Source organism: Staurois parvus, unplaced genomic scaffold, assembly GCF_062004578.1.
Source record: "Staurois parvus isolate SC_StPar_1 unplaced genomic scaffold, SC_StPar_1.0 ptg000813l, whole genome shotgun sequence".
Lineage (NCBI taxonomy): Eukaryota > Metazoa > Chordata > Amphibia > Anura > Ranidae > Staurois > Staurois parvus.
In genome coordinates, this window is record NW_028318609.1 from 4,571,949 (window position 1) to 4,594,563 (window position 22,615).

Consider the following 22,615-nt stretch of genomic DNA (forward strand, 5'->3'; position numbering starts at 1 on the left):
CTGTGGGAGAGAGAGGAGGAGAAGCACTCATTCAGAGGCAGCAGTAGCAAATGCAGGGCATTGGTTCCACTAAATGCCGCCCCCGCTGCCCCTCCTATCCTGCCTGGTGTTAGGAGTTTGGGGCAGCCATCAGCTGCTAGGACTGCCGGCTCCGACCCCCACCTCTGACTCCCACATCTTGCCTCCAGGCTGCTCCTGCCTGGGTAGCCTAGAAGATACTATATGTTCTCTTCTACAGCAATGCCTGGCACCTGAGTGAGTATACTGTTTGATCAGGTTTCCTACAATAATACTGTCCCCCTCCTGTCACCCTGCCCCCCCCACCACCTGTCATACTGCTCCACTCTTATCACACTGCTCCCTCACCTGTCACACTGCCCCCCTCCTGTCACAGTACACTCCCTTTCATACTGCCCCTGTCACATTGCCCCCTTCTTATCACACTGCCCCCCATCATACTGCCAGTCTCCTGTCACACTTCCCCCCTGTCATACTACCGCCCTCCTGTCACAATACCCCCCTCCCCCCTTTACTGCCCTCCTCCTTTCCCAGTGTCCCCATTTTTAAATACTGCCCCCCTCCTGTCACAATGCCCCCCTTTTGTCAAACTTCCCCCATCACACTGCCCTCCGTCATACTGCTTTCATCACACTGCCCCCCTCTTATCACACCGTCCCCATCATACTATTCCCCCACCTGTCACACTGCCCCCTCCTTTCACAACCACCCCTTTATAGTGCCCCCTCCTGTCACACTGCCCCTCCCCATCATACTGCCCCCCTCCTGTCATTCTACCCCCATCCTGTCACACTGCCCCCCTCTTGTAACACTATCCTGACCTTGTCACACTGCTCCCTCCTTTCTCCCCCTCTTGTCACACTGCCCTCCCTATTGTCACACTGCCCCCCTCTGCTATCACACTGCCCAAGGTACCTGTCTTAGATGTAACGGCTGCATTAGTTTTCTTTTTCAGACTTACTTTCTTTTATTTTCATCCGGTGATCTGGCCAGTAAGTCTGTTGTTTTTAAACAGAACAGGCTCTCCTGAAGACCTAGCAGTTAGAGGAATATGGCAGACCATCTCCCACTTACAGGGGTGCATACAGTAATCAGCGTTTATTTATTTATTTAAAAGGAACAAAACTGTTGATGTAACTGATTATAAAGTATGAACTGAAGTTTGCAACATGTTAGTGTTTCTAAAGCTGCTAGTGCATTTAACATTCCCCTCCCATCAGACTAAAGGTCCCCCCTGTGCTCCTTCATCCAGAGTGAATGGGGGGAACTTGAATACAGGAGGTGTGTTACTGTGTTTGGCAGGTTTAGCAGGAGGATGGTTGGGGGGAAGCGGAGCGCAGTAAAATGCATCTTTGCCTGTGTAGACAAAAATCCTTGCACCAACCCTGTATCCACGTTACTTGCTTCCTGCTGCTCCTGGGCCCCAACCCTCTCCTTCTGGCTGCTGCAAGGGATGCTTGAAGAGCAGAGGAAGGGGCAAGTAAATACATAATTTGCCTGCCCCTTCCCTTTCTGAATGTACACGGTACCACGCTCAACGTGTCCTTCAGTAACTGAGGCATAGTAAACTGTGTACAGAACTATTCCTGTTTATTCATTCTGTGCTGCTGAGACTGTAGAGTCAGAGATTAAGGGCTGTGTCCTCAACCTGCTTTCTGTTTCTCAAAGGTGAAACATCAGAGGTATATTTAGACCCCTGATATCTCACTAAAGCCCCCCAACAGGGCTCCTAAAAAATTGTATAAAATAATAAAAGATTAAATAACAAAAATTAATACCTACTTCCCCCGTCCACTGCCCTACTGACCAAATCCACTGCATTACTGACAAAGTCCACTGATCTACTGATCAACACCATTCACAGTCCTTCTGACACCAGTGGTGGAACTTCCAGGGTCGCAAAGGTCATATTTGCAACCGGCTCTGGCATTCTGCCACCATGGGGGGGGGGGGTTCAAGATGGCAGGAAGGGAGCCCTCTGCAGAACATGTGGAAGGAATCCACTGCAGGACCAGAATAAAGGGGCCCGTGATGGGAGTATAGGGCCCCAGGATCAGTGGGAAGGGCCCCTGGCTTGGAGGGAAGGGCCTTGCTGGGGTCAGGAACCCTTCATGGTTTCTTGCACCAGGGCCCTGAAGGTTTTAGTTACGCCTCTGTGTGGTATCATTCATAATTTCATCATTTAACTAATAGGAAGCCATTGCTTACTTTTATGCATATGATAATTGTATATTTCAGAGATTTTATAATAAAAGGTATGAAACCCCTAGAGAGAACCTATAAGAGGTCCCATATTTGACTGCCTTAGGCCAGTGTTTCTCATCCTTTTTTCAGTCACGGCACCCTTTAAAATTATGGGCAATCCTGAGGCACTCTTGAAAATTATGGACAGTCTTGAGGCACCCCATTCTAAAATGTGAAAAACGATTCTAATAGCTTTATATAATGCAGCAACATCCACACATGTAGGACACCCAACATTAGAGGGGATTTATTCTTCCAAAGCAAATATACTTTTGCACACTGGTACTGACTAGTATTCCAGTGTTTCTCTTCTCCCTCAATTTTCTCCATCACTCCGCTAATGTGGGGACAGGGGAGGGGCAAACTAGGATGCTGTACAGGCAACCAACATCCTCCTTATCAACTGATGTCATTGGTTGTCAGGAAATCGGTGGCTAGAAGGTCGTAATGGTGCACAATGAAAACCTGTGTAATTGTGAAACTAAAGGCTTGTTCCACCTGCTGGCTAGTATACAAATTTTGGGCAATTTATAGACATTTTGCCAAGGCACCCCTGAAGAGACCTCAAGGCACCCCAGGGTGCTGGGCATCCTGGTTGAGAAAGGCTGCCTTAGGCTATCTCCCTAAGTGTATAATTTTCAGTATTTAACATCAATAATCAAGTTAATCTCCAGGCTAAGCAAATTTTGTCTAACTCCATTTTTTTCATGTGTATTTTTCATTGAACCTTGGTGTACTTTATGTATTTCTTTCAGATCTGTGCAGTAATCCATAGTGAAACTTTTGTGCAGGAGCTTTCTGTAATAAAGACCGGTCACTGCTCTCCATCCTTGTGCAGGGTGACAGGTCTGTCTCCGCCCCCTCCTGTACTTTTCTGAAGACAGCCTGTAGTGGGTGGGGCCTGCTGGATCCCTCCCACAGCTCTGCTTTTCACACAGTCTTTGTACATCACAGCGATGATGCCAGTGCTACTTTTCCAAGGCAATAATTATAGTTGCAAAGGCATTTGGTGCGCACAAAGTGGATTTAGATTCTTTGCAGGTATTAAAGATTATATTTAAATGAAAGTTTTTTTGTGCCTGGAGATTAGCTTTAAATAAGTTATAAGGTTATGTCCCTTCTCTGTGATTGGAGAGTAAAAGGAGAAGCAATAGCATGAGAGCTGTGAAAATGTGGAATAGACTCCCTCAAGAGTTGGTTCTGGCCAGCTCAGTGGATTGCTTTAAAAAAGGCCTGGATTCTTTCTTAGATACACAGAATATAACTGGATACTAACATTTATAGGTAAAGTTGATCCAGGGCATATCTGATTGCCTCTCAGGGATCAGGAAGGAATTTTTTCCCCTGCAGGAGCAAATTGGATCATGCTTTGCTGTTTTTTTTTTTGCCTTCCTCTGGATCATCTGTGGGTATAGGATAACTTTTTTTTTTAATGGTTGAACTGAATGGACTTTTGTCTTTTTTCAGCCAGACTAACTATGTAACTATGAGATGAGCTTATTTTTTTTGTTTTCACGCTAATCTCTCCCCTTATTAATATGCTGTTTGCATTGAAGCACAACTGATTGACTCCGTTTGCTGCTTACCCTTACTACATCTAAGCTCTGCTGCACAGGAACTGCAAAAGTCTGAAACTAGGTCAAATCCAGGTACTTACACTGCTTATATTAAAAAAATGAATTTAAGAATTTATTATTGATCACAGAACTGCATTTTTCTGTATATTTTATATCCAACTGGAGGTCAGCTTTAAGATTTATAATAATCACATCCAACAGCATCAAATACCAGGCAAGAAACCATCATTTATATGATTCTTTTTGTGCGCTAGTAGATTGTGAGCTCTAAATCTAGAATAATTATAGGATGGCAGTTGGGTATTAGGTAACTGCCAAACAGTCTTTATTTCACACAGTATATACATACAACAATGGCTTCTTCACGCATCATTTCAAATGCTTCAATGTAACCCATAAACAGCCCAAATATCGCCCAATCACAAGTATCAGAAGATAATTATCCAATGTTCATGGACACATTGACAAACCAGACAATTTGCTGTATTCTTACAAACCACATAATGTATGGACACACATTATTTGTACAATAATAATGAAAACTCAATGACATGAAGGCATTTTATTTAGGTCAGGCATTTTGTAAACATTACTGGATAAAACCAGAATACTGTGTCTTTTGTGATCTTCTATAGATCTGTGCAGTTCTAAGATCACCGCATTGTATTATTGCTGCTAAACTATCAGATGAAACACAAAATCATCTCAGTAAAATAGCTTTTTTGGACAAGCAGGACCAGGGGACAACCTAGAAAACACTGCATATTTCAAAAACACACTGGGCCCTTGGGGCGAATGCAGGGGAATACATATAGTTTTAATTCGAGAACATATTTGTGTAGAATATACCACATTGTAAATAGCAGGATTACATCTTTAATAGGCAAATTTTATGTTAAGTGACAGGGTATCAATCTTGAAACCTTATCAGTACCAGTTTTGAAGAGATATACAGTGTTTGTGCCACCTGTACCTGAGCTTCAGCAGTTGTATTGCATCCATTAAAGCTGGTACAGTCCTTATTGCCATATTTGATAATAACACTCATTTTATTCCAGTTTTACACTTCTGATTCCCTGCTAATTCTCTTCCATGTTTCAGTAGGGTGGTGTGTTTTTGATCTTTCACTTGGAAATGTCCCTAAAGGAAAAGGGGTAGGCTTCCTTCTACTTCTTGTCTTGCTGGGGCAAACAGTCCTCCCTACAGATGCAACACTGTAAGCAGTATCATGGTCTCTGTGGCTTAGCGTGGCTGGCTTGGCACAGGTAGGAATTGGGGCAGCAAAGCACGCTTCCTGTTGGGAGGATTTACAGTAAACTGGACTAAGCCATTTTTTCCCTTTTTGTTCAAAAGGAGGATTACTGCTGCATAAAAAGCAGGCTTGATTGGTGTGAGGGAGGGAACAGTACGATGGGCACCCACAGTGTTCGTGCAGCCTCCAGTCCTTCCTATGAAATGAATCACATAGCAAGATATGTCGTCTTGGTACATGGCTGGGGATAGGGGAATGGCACCAAGAACTACAGTGAGGAACTGCTGTTGTGGAGGTGGCAGGTGCTCTTTCAACTAATTCCCATCTCTTGCCTGCTGGAAGTTGGGATGTTTCACAGTTTCCACTTGTAGTGCCAGGTTCTGGTCTCCGAACATTTTCATTATGGGTAGCGATAGCCATTTTTGGCATAGTGTCTGGACTAAGACAAGTGTTTAAAGTTGTGGGTTTAGCATCTGTTTCTTCTCTTGGTGAACATGAAACTTGGTTTGATCGGAGAATAGGAGAAACAAGTGACATATTGTTAGATGGGGCTACAGTTACTATAGGTTTTGAAGTGACAACATAATGAGGGGATGAACTGGCCTGTGATTGTTGCTGTGCACCCTGCACTGAGAAGACAGCTTGCAAACTCTCACTTCTTTGTCTCCATGTACGTAAAGCATGTGATGCAGTCTCCAGGGACCCACCAACAGCGGAGGAGGAAACAAGATCCTTGGCTGTCTGCAGAACCCTTAAGACGTTGACGGGTACTGGAGTCCCTGTTACATCAGGCTCAGGACAAGCGGGACCATGGGATGGACTCTGAACACCTCGGAAACAACTATATATACCCTAGGAAACAAAAGAACAGATAATGAGAATTACATTGAATGAACTGTACTTATTGTTTTTTCTACCCAAAGTCACCCAGAACTGATATGTTGGTTTAGGGTAAGCACTGAGCACAATGACAAAAAACTAAACAAATTGAAGCAAACATTCAGAAAGTGAAAGTTAAAAGTGCATGCATACCTGTAAGTCTGTGTTTGTTTTGCTTTATCAATATTTTATGTTATTGATATGCCACCTTGCATAGTCTATTCCATTACATTTCATCAATATTGGGGGGAGGTGATAAAGGGGGAGCTACCATCTGAGGAAAGTGATGTAATCATTTCCTTACAGGAGAGCTCTACAGGAAATACGTTTATTCATTTTAAGAAACTGGGCATGTAATTTGGTGGTTGTATCCCCACCTTTAGCCTCCTTTTCTTCTGCTCTTTTATCAAGCACTTGTTTTACTAAATATAGATGTCAATCAACTGAGAAGGCTGAAAACAGGAGGATCTGGGAGAGCTATATTCTACTATATAGTGCTGTGCTCATTATCAAAATGTGAGGAAGAGTGTGGAGAGCCTATGATCACTAAGCTGTTCAGTCAGCAGAGATCAAATCAGTGAACGTGGAGAATATCAAGTTATACTGCTATACCTGCACACCAGCTAAGAAACCTATTGAGAAAGCCACAGTTAAAAAGGGAATATCTGTTCTTGCATTTTATTACAGGACACAGGCTGGACATTCAGAGATCATGGGATATAGGCTGCTACCTTCAGGTGATAGGACACTATCAAACGTTTTGAAAACAGACCCCCTGACAATCCCCCTACCCCATTCAGAGTAACATGGAACCAGAGGGTCCTGTGTCCTATACTGTTCCCTATGTTACAGGATTTACAGGTAAGTCAAAGTCCTTTTGTCTGTATGTACAGCACAGTATGTATTAGTGCAGGAGATACTTTATCCTTTAGATCGTAAACTCTTGAGATGTGTTGTCTTATCCACATAGCAATGGTGGATCTCGAAGCAAGATGTTCCTTATGAGGTCCTGAGGGAAGGATAAATAGGGAGTTCGTCTTCCAGATAGAAATTGTAGCTTTGAGGTACCCTGATGGATCTGACCACATCCAGACAGTGTAAAGCAATCTGCTATGGGTGCTTAGGAACAGGACACAAGGAAGAAAGATTTCTGTCCTTGACACCATGTTAAGAAGAAATGAGGGGCACAAAGCTACTTAATCCATGTGAATAATGGAGGAATGGATCCATACAAGAGAGAGCAGATAACTTAGATACATATTTGAAAGGTATCTCAGTAACGTTATGCACTTGGTTACTAAGAATATGCATATATGTTACATACTAGGGAGGGTTCAACTGGGGGAAACAAAGGTGGAGAAGGATCTGGGTGTTCTGGTAGGTCATAAGCTTAATAATGGCATGCAATGCCAAGCTGCGGTTTTCCATTAAGAGAATTAAGAGAGGTATAGACTCCAGAGAGAGAGAGATATCATTTTACCCCTGTACAAATCATTAGTAAGACCTCATCTGGAATATGCAGTTCAATTTTGGGCACCAATTCACAAAAAGAATATTGGGGAACTGGAGAAAGTGCAGAGAAGGGCAACCAAACTGATGAGAGGCATGAAGGAGATCAGCTATGAGAAAAGATTTGATGAACTGAATTTGTTCTCTCTGTAGAAGAGGAGATTAAGGGGGGATATGATCAACATGTATAAATACATCAGTGGTTCATTTAGTGAACTTGGTGTAGAGTTATTCACCCTGAGGTCATCACAAAGGACAAGGGGGCACTCTTTACATCTGGAGGAAAAAAGGTTTAATCTCCATATACAGAAAGGCTTCTTCACAGTAAGAGCTGTGAAAATGTGGAAAAGGCCCCCTCAAGTGCTGGTTCTGGCCAGTAGATTGTTTTTTTTAAAAAAAAGCCTGGATTATTTCCTAATTGCACATAATATAACTGTATATGAACTAATGAACTAATATTTATAGGTAAAGTCGATCCAGGGAATATCGGATTGCCTCTTGGGGGATCAAGAAGGAATTTTTTCCCCTGCTGAAGTAAATTGGATCAAGCTTTATTGCGTGTTTTTGCCTTTCTCTGGATCAACTGTGGGTATAGGATTGTGTATAATTTTTTTTCTCCCCCCTCCCCCCCTTTTAATGGTTGAACTAGATGGGCATATGTCTTTTTTCAACCAGATTAACTTTGTAACTATTTTAGGGATTTCTAGAAACAGAGGTAGCAGAGGAACAGGCTCATTTAAAGCTTTATAAAACAATGGGCTATGATGGTATTTATCCCAGAATTCTAAGAAAAGTTCTAGATATAACTGTTGGACCAATAATTGATTTTTAAATCAGTCTTTTCTAATGAGAGAAGTTCTTCATGACTGGCTAATATTGTATCTATTCACAAGAAGGGTAGCAAGGTAGAAGCTGGAAATTACAGGCCAGTGAGTTTAACATCTGTGTTAGTGAATTAATGGAATCCCTCCTAAAAATAAGAATCATTGATTAATTCAAAACACACAACTTGCTAAACCCAAAGCAGCATGGCTTTACTGAGGGCAGATCACGTCAGACTAATCTGATTGGATTTGTGGACTATATCCCTAATGTTTTGGACCAGTGTGGTGCTGTGGACATCCTATCCTGATTTCAGCAAGGCATTTGATACAGTTCCACATAATGATCTAATACAAATGCTGTACACGCTAGGACTTAACCCTTGGGTGGTTCAGTGGATATGCAGTTTGGCTGAAGAATTGATACCAGAGTGTGGTTATAAATAGGGTTCAATCGGAACAGAGACTAGCCACTAGTGCTATACAGCAAGCCTCTGTAATGGCCTTGGGGGCTTGCAGATGCTTGCTCCAGCAATGCCTGTTTCCTTTGGACACAGCGCATCACTGATCGGCAGATGGGCACTGTGATTGGCCCTTCTGATCACAGCCATCATGAAATGTAAACAAAAGTTCCTGTCAATTGATCGACTCTGTTTCTCTTCACACCACACCAGCATCTTCCCCAGTGTCCCAGTGCACCAACATCTGTCACATCACCGGGGCACCATCAACATCTGTCATGGTGTCAGAAGTGCAGCATCAGTATCTGTCATAATACCAACAGTGCAGCAATAAACATCCAAACACCATTCTAAAAAATTGTACACCAGTGAGGAGGCATTCCAAATACTGAGTATGATGGATGAGAGTAGTGGGGAACTCTTGCTTTCATATTCAGATTCTGAGTATGAGCCAGTTTAAAGCAGTGGGTCAGTAACGGATTCTGAAGAGAAGAGAGTTTCAACAAAGAGATTCAGGCAATCTGAGGAGAAGCAGGCATCCACCAGCAGTGCTGTAAATCCTGGTGCAATGGCGAGTACAAGCAGCACAGCACTCCCAGATAATAGGTCAGGTACTAGTAGCAGGACGTTATGCCCACCACGAAGAAGTAGGGCCCAAACTAACCTTCCAGACTTGCTTTTAAATCCCATATGGCTGACCCCTAGCCTGCCTTGAAATACCAAGAGGATATTGTAACAGCCCTTCTCTATCTGGATGGCCATGCCCCTGAACAAATGTGCTCTGATTCGGTGAGCAGACTTCATAAAAGACATTTCCCAGATATCCTCCCTCTTACCCACACAGGCTGCAAACCCCCCAAAAATGTTGTGTATGTTCCAGTAACAGGATTTACTGTGACCCCCGATACTATTGTCCCTAATGTCCCTCCCAGCCAGGCCTCTATATTGGAGAGTGCTTCCAGACCTATCATACATCACTACACTATCAGTGAAGTATAGGTGAAGTGTAGATATTTCTCCAGTGTCTGCTATCTGCTATTTTCCTGTATGGCCATGCCTCTGCCTGCTATCTGAACTGACCTTGGCCTGTTAATTGACCACACCTCTGCCTGACGCCTAAACTGATCCTGGACCATTTATCGTCAATGCCTCTGCTTGTCACCTGAATTGTTAACTATGTTTCTGCCCACCACCTGAATTGACCATGTTTTATGCCTGCCACCTGGACTGATCTTTTGCCCTGCCACTGTATTAGTGGCATTCAAGATAACATGGGGTCTCATGTATATGAGGGGCTCCAGAGTAGAGTGGAGAACACTAACTTTCTGGTTCTCTCTGGGTATTGTAATTCCTGGGTTAGGGTCTGGAGACCAGAGGCTTTGAAGAGCTTTGGGTGGGAAGAAGCCTCTACCCCTATGTCCAGGTCTTACCTTACCGAGTCCCTAAGCTTGATGCTTCTGCCTGCTGCAATCTGACCCTGGCCTGGTAATTAACCATGACTCTGCCTGCTGTCAAACCTGACCACACCTCTGCCTGCTGCCTGTACTGACCTTGGCCTGTTTATGGACCATATTCCTGCTCGCTGCCTTGATCTTTGTACTGACCATGCGAGATACCATTCCCACTCATCATCTGCTGAGAACTGCACTACTAAAACCACAAGTGGGTGTTTGCTTTCGAAAATGTGGTCATTTTGTGGGTGTTTCCATTGTTCTGGTGCTCCAGGGTGTTCAAAAATGTGATATAGTTAGGAAATTAGATGTAATTTTAAAACACCTCCTTGGATGTTGGCCTCTCTATGTGGCAAAGCTGTGAAAAAGTCTCACACATGTTGTATCGTCATACTCAGGAGGAGTAGCAGAATGTGTTTTGGGGTGTGATTGCAAGTATGCCTATGCCGTGTGTGAGAAATAACTTGTTAATATGACATTTTTGTGAATAAAAAAGAACTATTTACTTCTTTATTTTCCAAAGAATTGTGGAAAACAATTACAACTTCAAAAAACTCACCATGCCTCTTACTAAACACCTTGGACTGTCTACTTTCCAAAAAGGAGTCATTTGGGGGTATATGTAATGTCCTGGCATGTTAGGAGTAAGAATGATATAGGCAGCCAGTACATCAGGTGTGGTTAATTTTCAATTATATGCACCATAGCTTGTAGATTCTATAACTTTCATATAGACCAAATAATATACACTGATTTGGGTTATTTTTACCAAAGAAATGTAGCAGTTTAAATTTTGGTCACAGTGTATTAAGAAAAATAGCTTATTGGCAAAATGCTATAATGTAAATGGTTTTTTTTGTTTATTTAGCAAGAAATTAAAAACCCACTGGTGATTAAATACCAACAAAAGAAAGCTCTATTTTGTCCTCACAAACCACAGCCCTACTCTCGCATGCGCAGTGGGTACCCAGCTGTCAGGCCGCAAGCTGTCACAGCCGAGTGCCCACAATGAAGATGCTGGCACTGGGGACACAGGATGGCCCCACTGTATCAAGGGACAGGTGTCTGTTTTTTAAAAGTCAGCAGTTACAGTTTTTGTAGCTGCTGACCTTAATTTATTTTTATTTTGACTGGAGCTCTGCTTTAAGATACACAGTTTTCAGCTTTGCATGCACTATTTTTTACTCACAATTTCAAAATGTTTGCATTGAAGAAAAACTTCAGTTCAGTTACTCAATAGATTGTTATGTGTTTAGAAATTTCCAGCAGACGTTTTCCACAGTATCTTGTGTATCTGCCCCTCCCACAAAGTTGTGACAAAGCTGTCACTCTCTTGCAGCTTGCCTAATACACACAAACCCACAATATGGGGCATAAAACAACGGTGCAGTCATGTCATGGGGCCATGTGGATTTTCAAAAAAGAACAGAACAGGGAACTAATGTCAAGGAGCACAATAGGTTTTCTTAAAATAAATCAAACAGGTCTGTTTGAACAGATGAGGGAGGACTTAACCTCCCTAGCGGTATGACCATATTTCTGTGCTCAAAGCGCTACATTTTTTTGCATGGAAATATATATTTTTTTTATTGTAGGCCTGTCATTTTTAGGAATAACTCACTGAAATCTGCCCGAACAAGAGTCTAGTAAACATCCCGGGTATGTTACAATTTGAAACACAAAATCATAAATTATAATTTAATAAATAATCATAAAAAATAATAATATAATAATAAATTTAATTCAATAATGTAATCAAACCAAAAACACTGAAATTTGAAATAGAACGCCAAGTTCGCACGTCACTGAGCAAAGTCGCAAAATCGTTTTCAGTGTCGAATTTCCCCACGAACCATTATCACTCAATTCTGCAAGTGGTTCTGATTTACTATCGCTGTTCTCTAGCTGGTCTAAAACCGATTTTGACCTAAAGGGACGCTTTTTGGACGCCATGGGCATTTCTCAGTTTCCAGGCAGAAAGAACAGTAAAAATGCAGGCAGGGCACAGGACAAAGCACTAGGGACAAAATGTATGTGAAATGGTTTGGTACAGTAATGTTTTACTATGTGATTTTAGTGTATTTAGTGAATGTCACTTTTTGTCATTTTCAAATTTCCCGCCGTTCCGTCCCCCGTATGTCCCGACACTCGCAGGGGATGGAACCCAGATGACAGATGCCGGCATCTGCCGGATTACATTGCCAGGGATACTGCAGGAGGGACAACGCGGGAGCGCAGGACAAGGTAAGTGAAGAACAGATCCGCATGGTAAGCCCGAGTATAACTCGGGGTTACCGCTTGTGGTACTGAAACTTTACCCCGAGCTACACTTGGGAATACCGCCAGGAAGGTTAATAATCCCATTGTGCTTATAAATGTCAAATTGGGTTACTGGGCTCTGTAGCCAACAGACTTTGTTCAACCACATGGGCAATACAACAATATCTGAATAATTTTTTAGTGCTGAGCATAATATATAAACAATAGAATATATTTTTAAAAAACACTGTACATTTAAAAACCTCCTTTGAAATCTGTTCACTTTTCTTACCCGACTGATTCCAAGCAGGGTCTGCTCCACACAAGGTCTGGGTATACAGTGTCTCATCCTCCAGTACACAAGGTGTTCCCATGAGAAGACCAACAGACTTAAACCCATAGCAACCAACAGCATGTAGAATACTCCAGCCATGTTATCAATGTCCAGTTTACTGCTCACAGCTTCATTCTTCTCATTCTGGCATATGCCGGACAACCACACTGTCTCCAGTCTCTGAGTTTCACCTTACATAAAACAGTCATAGTTTGTTAAGAATAGATCTTTAGCTGTCAGTAAACAGTTACATAGCTCATGAAAGACACATCCATGTGATTCAACCTCTAACAAACTTGATTAGTTTTACATTGTAGTTTAGAGAAAGGCAATACAAAACCCCATGGGCAACCCCAGGGAAAAATCCTTCCTGACCCTCAGCAGCAGTCAAATCAATTCCCCAGGTCAAATATCTAAAACACTATCCTTTATATTCGCAGATACCATTAATAGTAAGAAAAGCATCCAGTCTATTTTTAGTTATATGTTATTGATTTTGCCATTACTATTTTATGTAATAGGGCATTCCACATCTGAACCACAACAAAATCATTCTTACTATAACTAACTATCTCCTTTCTATATTCTATACATAGCTAATTATCCCTTCCCAATAAAAAAAGATAAAGTATAAATAACCTTTCACTGCCAGAGTATTTTTTTTTCATTTTCTGCACACATACTAAAATGCACATGTACATGTACATAATGTAAATTAACTTAAAAACCCAACTTATTATACATAACCACCAAATATTTTATAAATTTCTAATATTAGTAGAATATTTTTATGTCATACAGTGTTTGCTCCAATGCTTATCAGGGCCATGGAGCTCCTGGGTGTGGGTCAGATAGTGGCACTTTACTATAGTACATGTAGAATTGATCAGACTGCTGTAAACTACTTTTAAAAGAAAGCTGACAGCCGAGACTGAAAAAAGCTAACAAATAACCAGCATCCATAATGGTTATGGCAGCAAAATGGTTAAACCTGAAATCTACTTTGCAGTATGTTTGGCATGTCCTATTGTAGTAAGCTTTATTACATAGTTAGTCTAGCTGGAAAAAGACAAAAGTCCATCCAGTTCAAAAAAAAAAAAAAATCCTTAATCTCGTTTCCGCCAGACGTAAAGAGTGCTCCCTTGTCCTCTGTGATGACCTCAGGGTGAATAGCTCTACACTGAGTTCACTATATGAACCACTGATATATTTATACATGTTGATCATATCCCCCCTTAATCTCGTCTTCTCAAGAGAGAATAAGTTCAGTTCCTCTAATCTTTCCTCATAGCTGAGCTCCTCCATGTCTCTTATCAGTTTGGTTGCTCTTCTCTGTGCTTTCTCCAGTTCCCCAATGTTCTTTTTGTGAATTGGTGCCCAAAACTGAACTGCATATTCCAGATGAGGTGTTACTAATGATTTGTACAGGGGTAAAACGATCTCTCTCTGGAGTCTATACCTCTTTTAATACAAGAGAGGATTTTGCTCGCTTTAGAAACTGCAGCTTGACATTGCATGCCATTATTAAGCTTGTGATCTACCAGATCTCCCAGATCCTTCTCCACCATTGATTCTCCCAGTTGTACCCCCCCTAGTATGTATGATGCATGCATATTCTTAGCCCCCAAGTGCATAACCTTACATTTATCAACATTAAATCTCATTTGCCACATAGTTGCCCAATAAAACAGTGCATATTAAACAAATTATTTTTGTGAATCAGTTGCAATATGTCTTCTGGTTTAAGGCTCACAATGCTTAGCTGCTGACTTGTAATTAGGAGCAACTTTGCCAGCCTACTTTCTTCAGTTGGCTGTTGGGCTGCCTATCAGAGCTGCAGAAGGCATGCAGAGACCTCATAGGCAGACCAATGGCCAACTGAGGCATCATGCTGTCAATGGTGCTGGTAATAGCAAAGCAGGGCTTAACATTTTTCAGACTGCAACAGGGAGTACTTTTACTGGATCACAGGTAAGAAACTTTGTAATTGCTTACGAAAACTGTATGCAGTGAAGCATGATACAAAACGGTTACACATGTATACACTGCATAAGGATGAGCCAAAGTGCCCTGGGTTCAGTTCAAGCAGGGTTCTACTGAAATCAATCAAAACTGAATTCCCAATTTCTGAGCTAATAGGTCAAAGAATTGTCAAAAAAGAGAATGTACCAGTGCAACAACATTTTTAAAAAATTCCAGTGATTTTTTTTTAAAGGACTGACATTTACAAAGGATAATATTTAGGGGACCTTTGGAGGGGTCTTTTGCTGGCAAATTAAACAATATCTTTTTTTTATTTGTAAATATCTATTTTGCTTTAGCAATTTTACCGCAAGATTGATTAAAAAAAAAAATGTGCGTAGTGTCTCAACCCTTAAAATGCATACCAGTCCTTTTGAGTCTAGTATAGATTATAAGGGGTGTGTCTCACAAAAAAACAATAAAAAATGCAAGAGGACCCCAAGAAATCCATACCAGGCCTGCAATCCAAACATGAAATCTGGCTGGCCAGGAAAGGGGAGTATGAGTGTGCCCCCCCCCCCCTTCAGAACCATACCAGGCCACATACCCTCAGAATGGGAGCGGGTGCATTCTTGCCCCATGTTGATGGCCTGTGGCTTATTGGAATCTGGAAAACCTCCTTTATAAAAATAAGGGGGGCCCCCAGATACCAGCCCCCTCTACATGGTTTCCTGAAATTATTCACGAAAAGAAAAAGATTGACAAGTCTTTCATAAAAAAAAATGTTTGACAAGTCTTTCATAAAAGATAAACATCCCTCAAAAATGTCCCTTGTTGTAAATACCTGTGTCCTTGCCCAAACTCAAAAAAGCCTATGAAAAAGTTACCAGGGGCATCTCATGGGGCCCCCTACTGACCCCGGGCTTGAGTTTCCAAATGGTCAGTCCGCCCCTGCACACAACCAATCAGTCAAGGCCTGGACTGAGCGAAGATAAAAGGGAGGGCCAGCATGACTGGGGCGTGCAGATAAGGCGGAGCGTGTATTTTGGGTGGGAGCCTATGCAAGAGGAAAAGGGGGGGGGGTACTTACTTGATTGGAGTACGCAGCATTGAAGCATGGTCTTGCCAGGATTTGAAAAGGGGGGTTGGGTCTTGTCGGAGTTCAGTCGGAGCTTGTGCCATCAAACATCCCTCAAAAATGTCCCTTGTTGTAAATTCTTTTCCCAAACTCAAAAAAGCCTATGAAAAAGGTACCAGGGGCATCTCATGGGGCCCCCTACTGACCCCGGGCCCTCGGGCAGTGCCCGAGTTTCCAAATGGTCAGTCCGCCCCTGCACACAACCAATCTGGATGGTACTGCTTGCTAAAGGACAGTTCCTTGAGCTGTCATCAGCTATATAGGGTAAGGGGCAGACATATATTGAGAGACACATCATTTACCAAAATATGACCATGGCCACATGAAGTCAATGCCATTGCCAAAATATGGCCATAGATCATATTTGGGCTGTAATGTCACAGCTATCGCCAACCTTTGCTTATGTGGCTAGGATTCCTGGCCATGTAAGCAATGTACTGGTGACAGCAGCGTTTGCTAGGAGCACAGTGGGTGCCAGCTACCATAGAATTCATTGACAGGTTGAAGCTGTCGTATACAGAAGTAGTAGAAATATTGCTTCTATATTGATGCTTAGTTCCCACAGAGCAGCATATCCGATCCAAGGTTGAGATCAAATTGTTGGCTCATCCCTACTGCCAAACTGTATAGATAAATAAATAAATATATATATATATATATATTTATATATATAAAATGGAGAAAAAGTGACCGTAAAATAGTTGCTAGCATTTAGGACTTTTGATGTTATTGAATTTATGTCAGAATAATAGTTCATTATACACTGAAGTCACTTTTACTTGTGTATTTTCACCCATTTATGCGTCATTATTTGACTGTACACTTCATATATACTGCTATCACTTTTAGCGCAAACAAGTGCTCATGTCAGTCACTTTGTCATTTTAGCGCTGCATTTTTTATGTAATATATATACAGGGCTTAAAATTTCGAGTCTAGACCTACTAGCCAGGCACAAACCTTACTCTCCACCAGTTGCCACACCCAACCTTGCCCAGGTCCGCCTCCAACCCCACCCCCTCCCCCAACCCTGCACCAGCCCTGCCCCCAACCACGCCCCCCTAAAGCTTATGAAATTAAATTCTTCTTTAGAATAAAGAGTCCAAAATATAAAAAACTGCAATTCTAACATAGCTTTAATTTTACATCATTAGGGAAGCCAATGCTGAGGCACTAGTGATACCAAAGCTGAGGCATTATTCCTCCCACTGATACCAATGATGGGGCACTGTTCCTCCCACTGACACAAAGCGTGGGGCACTATTACTCCCACTGACACCAAGCATGGGGTACTCTTCCTTCCATGGACACCAAGCATGGGGCACTATTCCTAACACTGGCACCGATCGTGTGGTACTATTCCTCCCACTGGCACCAAGCGTGGGGCACTATTACTCCCACTGACACCAAGCATGGGGTACTATTCCTTCCACTGACACCAAGCATGGGGCACTATCCCTACCCACTGGCACCAATCGTGGGGTATTATTCCTCCCACTAGCACCAAGCGTGGGGCACTATTTCTCACACTGACACGAAGTATGGGGTACTATTCCTTCCACTGACACCAAGCATGGGGCACTATTCCTCCCACTGACACCAAGTGTGGGGCACTATTCCTCCCACTGACACCAAGCATGGGGCACTATTCCTCCCACTGACACCAAGCATGGGGCACTATTCCTTCCACTGACACCAAGCATGGGGCACTATTCCTCCCACTGACACCAAGCGTGGGGCACTATTCCTCCCACTGACACCAAGCATGGGGTATTGTTACGTTTACTGATACCTATGACAGGGTATAATTCCTCCCACTGATACAAACGCTGTCTGCAGTTCCTCCTGTGCCTCCTTGTCCCAGGACCCATCTGCTGTGTGTGATGCTCAGTATGATACCTTCCATGCCAGCAGGATGTGCATGATAGCAAGCAGCGGGCAGGGTCTGGTCTTGCTCTTGGTGAGGACAGTATGTGCTCTGCTCCTTCCAGCGAATCTATGTAATGTGAGATGGAGCGGTCCCTGGCTACCTGCACCTCCTGTCCGTCCCCGTTCTCTGGGATCCCGGAAAGTCTGTCTTCCGGTCCCGGGAGCAGAGAGGAGGTTGTGTGAGGGGGTGCGCATGTGCCCGACATTACCATAGCAACATCTGATGCCGGAGTGGCCATCGGATACAGACAGCTAGACGAGCCACAGGACACAAGTACTGGGGGAGGCGGGAGAACATCATACAGAGTACAGTTGATAGGTAAAAGAAAAGGGAGTGATAGAAGGTGCAGGATCGGTCAGTAATGGGCAAGGAGTAGCCAACAATAACACTCGCCCCCATGTTATTTCCACTCGCAAAATATGAGCAGGCGAGTGGGAATTTTAAGCCCTGCTATATTTTATATATATATATTCAGCTCTAAATATTCTTTGTAAGTGAAACAGCTCTGTTTAATTGAAAGTGTTACAGTATTTCTTTAGCAGGTCAATCTTCACGTCTTCTTTGTCATGCATACATTGCGGTTCCCAAAATTGTAACTCATACCATGAGTGATTTATAAAGACTTATATAGGGACCACACATTGCTTCATCATGTTTAGCACCTAAGATTTGCTTTGCTTTTGCAACTGCTGTTAGGCATTGAGTATTAATCAGTATTCCCGAGTATTTTCCAGTTGTGTTTGCTTAACTGTATTCTACTTAAAGAATGAAGGTAAAGCTTCTGCTATACCTATCGTGGATGCATAATTTTACATAACATTTTATCTGCCACTTAACCGCTCAACCTGCCATCATGTCATGTTAAGGTTCTTCAGTAATTTGTCACTTGCATGCTAGGTTTTAATACATTAACAAAATCTTATGACATGGGCAAAAATAGCTGCATACTTTTTATTCAGTTCCTTGGGCTATACAAGCTGATTGAAAAGAATTGGGGTCAATACTGATTTGTGAGGAACACCAATCTATTTTGAATACATTTTATTTATAGCTGTTTGTCTTCTGTTCTTTAACCTATTCCTAACCCATATACAGTACATACATCAGTAACTCCTGTAGTCTTTGCAGCCTCGAACATTCCACTAAACTGTATAAGGAACTGTATAAAGCACTTTTGCAAAGTGCCATAAAAAGCACATACAACATCCATAGGTGATTATCTATGGTGATCTATGTTTTATAAAGCCATATTAGTTCACTATTACGCCACTCTGTTTTATACATTACTCAAAGAAATTAAAGTGTTATTAAACCCACTTGTGTAAGCAGTAAATCATGCTTGTTATACTCACTGTGGAATCTAAAGGGTTAATCCTCCACATTGTGTAAAAGGCTGTTTAATCCTGTCTGCTCTGATCCTTTCTTCTTCTATTGTCCCCAATACATCTGCTGATAGAACAGAGCCTTTTGCACATGCTCAGTTTGGTGTGTACTGCTAGAGAGGATTTTTTTTTCTTATGTGCATCTGATCAGCACAGGCCAATTAGCACTGTCCAGAGGGTAAGGGGTCAGTCAGCCTCATAGGACAATCAGAATAAAAACTCCTCTTACAAGCTTTAATCTGTGCTCTGCTAGATATTGATAGAGGTCACAAGACTGCTATATACTGCTGATGAGAAGAGGTACTTAGCAGTTTGTATTTACTAAAATAATTGCATTTCCATGTTCTGTGTACTGTGGGAGACCAGATATAGTGAATTTAGGGTCCTGGGTTTAGTAACATTTTAAGGTTCATATGATTACATCCAAGCATCAAAGTGGTTACGTCAAACAATATGCATCAATGGTCATTATAGAGGGCCTTTCTGTTCTGTACTATACAGTAGTGATGATTCAAATGTATCTCGGTTCGGTTTGGCAAACATTACCTAAGTTCGAAACGGGAAACCGAACTCTATTGAAATCAATATGAGTCAAACTTTAACTCTCAGTAATGGATACAGTCGAGATAAAGATCAATGGATTGAGAAAAAAAAAGCATGGGGGGGGGGGGGGTCATTGACCTAGAGGACATGTATCATAACAAAAATAACTGGAAAAGTTATTGTTCAATGAGGAGAGACAATTTTGGAACCGTTCAAAGGGCAACATAATACATATGCAATTCAATTAAATAATAAAAATGCTTGGGAAATACCTTAAAAGTTTTACTTGGAATTACACAACATTAGGACTCTTGAGGACAGCATCAGTGACACCATATTCTGACAAGAAAAAGCACAAGGGGGTTCCTATATGTGCAGTTTAAAAACACTTTATTAAAACTATCAATGTTGCACTCACATTGGTATACAGGTAGAGTGCTTGTAGTCAGTGACAGGCCTCGGCATACGGATCCAGAAGTGGTGTGAAGGATGGAAACCAAGCAGAAGTAAGCAAAGGACTGCTGAATTCCACAGCTGAATAGGATCGTGACAGACATGGAGCCAGAAGTGACAGGGAAGCCAGAACGGAACCACCCTGGAACGCACGATCATTTTGGAGCACCCATCAGCTCCTTTCTAAAACCTAATTGACCGTAGCTGCAGTGTTCCAGTTCATTGGTGCTGTGACTGGTATGGGCAAGGCTGGGGGCAGTAACAATCACTAGGAATGATCGGAATGAACTACCACCTCCAAACCAAGCCCATACATGAACGATGTACAAAAACGGGGGAGGTTCCAGCTGTAACAGAATCGGAACAATCCCCACCCATAAACCCGCTTATACATATTATAAAGATGAGATGCAGATTTTAAACGGGGGTTTTATGGGCGAGCAGAAGAACTTGGTGGTAAGAGTTAATTCCTCTTTAGGCCACAATAGCAAATGGCAACAATGAAATGTGTCCCTTAATAAATGTCCCCTAATAAATGTTGGCCAATTGCAGAAGAAGCAGTGATATGGATTGGCCTACAGTGGGGCAGACACTGCAGAAGGCTCTTATGACTGGATTATGCTGTAAGTGTGTTTGCTAATAGGCCGGGTGAACTAGGTCTGACCATGTCCAACTTGTGAACAGTGTCAGTAACTAGGTAGAGAGTGGCCAACTTGATGACTGCCAGTGACAACTTATAGGGCTTAAGAATGGAACCCTATCACCCGATCTGTGGCTTCATTCAGGTAAATGGTGGTCTTTCTGTAGGTGGGGGGCCCCCAACGGTCCTGCAGTTCCTCCTTTCAGCGATCGCTCCTGACAGCAGCACTCCAGATCACCGGTCAACAGAGTGGTCCTCCAGATTCGTCGTCGATGTCATCGGTTAGCGATTCCTCCCCTTTCCTCCATTCTCTTGCTCTGTTGCCTGGTCCAGTCTTCTAGCGTTCTGCACAATCTTCTCCTCACACTTTCCTTTCAACTCTCTGAGCTCACTTCCTGTTCCTGGAACTTCCTGTTCCTGCATATATTTGCCTCGCCTACATGCCATATCCTCTGGGAAATGTAGTCTTTTAATTCGCTATCTCACAGCAAAGTCCTGCGCTCAGCTTACAAAGTCCATGAAGCTTTTCTCCCAAGTGTGTGAGTTGCAGGACACTGCCACTTTGTGTCTCTTAACATCATGTGGTGTGCACAATAGCAGGGCTTTACAGAGCAAAAAGCTATCATAGGTTACACTCTTTAAAAAAACAAAAGCTAAAGATATCAACATCATATACATTGCCAAACAGGGACAAAATAGAGAGCAGAGCTTGTTATGATCATATATTTGGGAACACAGTGTATTGTGTGCCAACCACAAGTCCAAATTATAAATATGGCATTGTGAGGCATAGCAACTGCCTCACCTCTGCAGAGACCAAAGCAAATCATTTTACATAGTAACTGGAGATCATGCAAGCAATTTCATTAGGGCCAATGGAAACAACGTAAGGGAGAGATGAGTCAAATTTTTCCAAGAAAAACCAATTAGGGCTAGTTAACACTAGATGCAATGTGCTTTTTTTCTGCATCAAGATGCATGCACAGTGTTTTCCATGTATTCCAATGGCCCTAGTTCACACTAGTGCCGTCAGTTCTAGGTGCAGAAAAAAAAGTAGAACATGCTGCATTGATTCTGCACAGAACCATACTGGAACATAGCAAACTGCATCAAAACTGCACCAGGACTGCGTGTGGTGTGAACTGTAAGCAAAAACATATCCAGAATGCAAATGGAGTGCATTTCTGTAGTGTGACCCAGAGGCGGACTGACCATTCGAACACTCGGGCACTGCCCGAGGGCCTGGGGACAGTAGGGGGCCCCATGAAATGCCCCTGGTACCTTTTTATAGGCTTTTTTGGGTGTGCTTTGAGTGTGGACAAAGACACGGGGCCCCATGATCCCCTATTGCCCGGGGGCCCCATGAGTTGTCAGTCCGCTCCTGGTGTGAACTGGCCCTTAGGATAAAATATTTCAAACACGAAAGCCCTAAATATTGCAGACTCACTGCCTATTAAGCAAGCATATTTTCTTAGCCACTGTGTCAGAAGGAGGGATGAAGCACATTTTATTTAGATAAAAAAAAATCAGTTTATTCTGTCCCAGTTGAGAGCCAGAAATATTGTACTGACAAGCCACATGCTGTGACTAGGCAGGTTTATCGACCTAAAATATATATTAGAGTGCACGTTTTCAGAACAACAAGACAGAAAATCTGAACTGATTTCCAAAATGGACAGTATGTACTTATTATTTTCTGAGATTCTATGTCTGAGGGAGACCTGGCAGACCTGATTTGGGATAAACAAATCACAATGTATTT

General features: G+C 42.4%; 1 protein-coding gene across 1 annotated transcript in view; it reads right to left on the minus strand.

Annotated features, from left to right (window-relative positions):
- Positions 1-4,047: 4,047 nt before the first annotated feature.
- Positions 4,048-22,615, minus strand: part of GRIN2C (glutamate ionotropic receptor NMDA type subunit 2C) — a 191,503-nt gene continuing 172,935 nt past the window's right edge. Inside the window, exons 12-13 of the mRNA XM_089654919.1 lie at positions 12,764-12,996; positions 4,048-5,943 (exon numbers count right to left, since the gene is read on the minus strand). Coding sequence (XP_089511045.1) covers positions 4,900-5,943; positions 12,764-12,996 — 1,277 coding nt within the window. The 3' untranslated portion in view covers positions 4,048-4,899. The remainder of the gene's footprint in view (positions 5,944-12,763; positions 12,997-22,615) is intronic.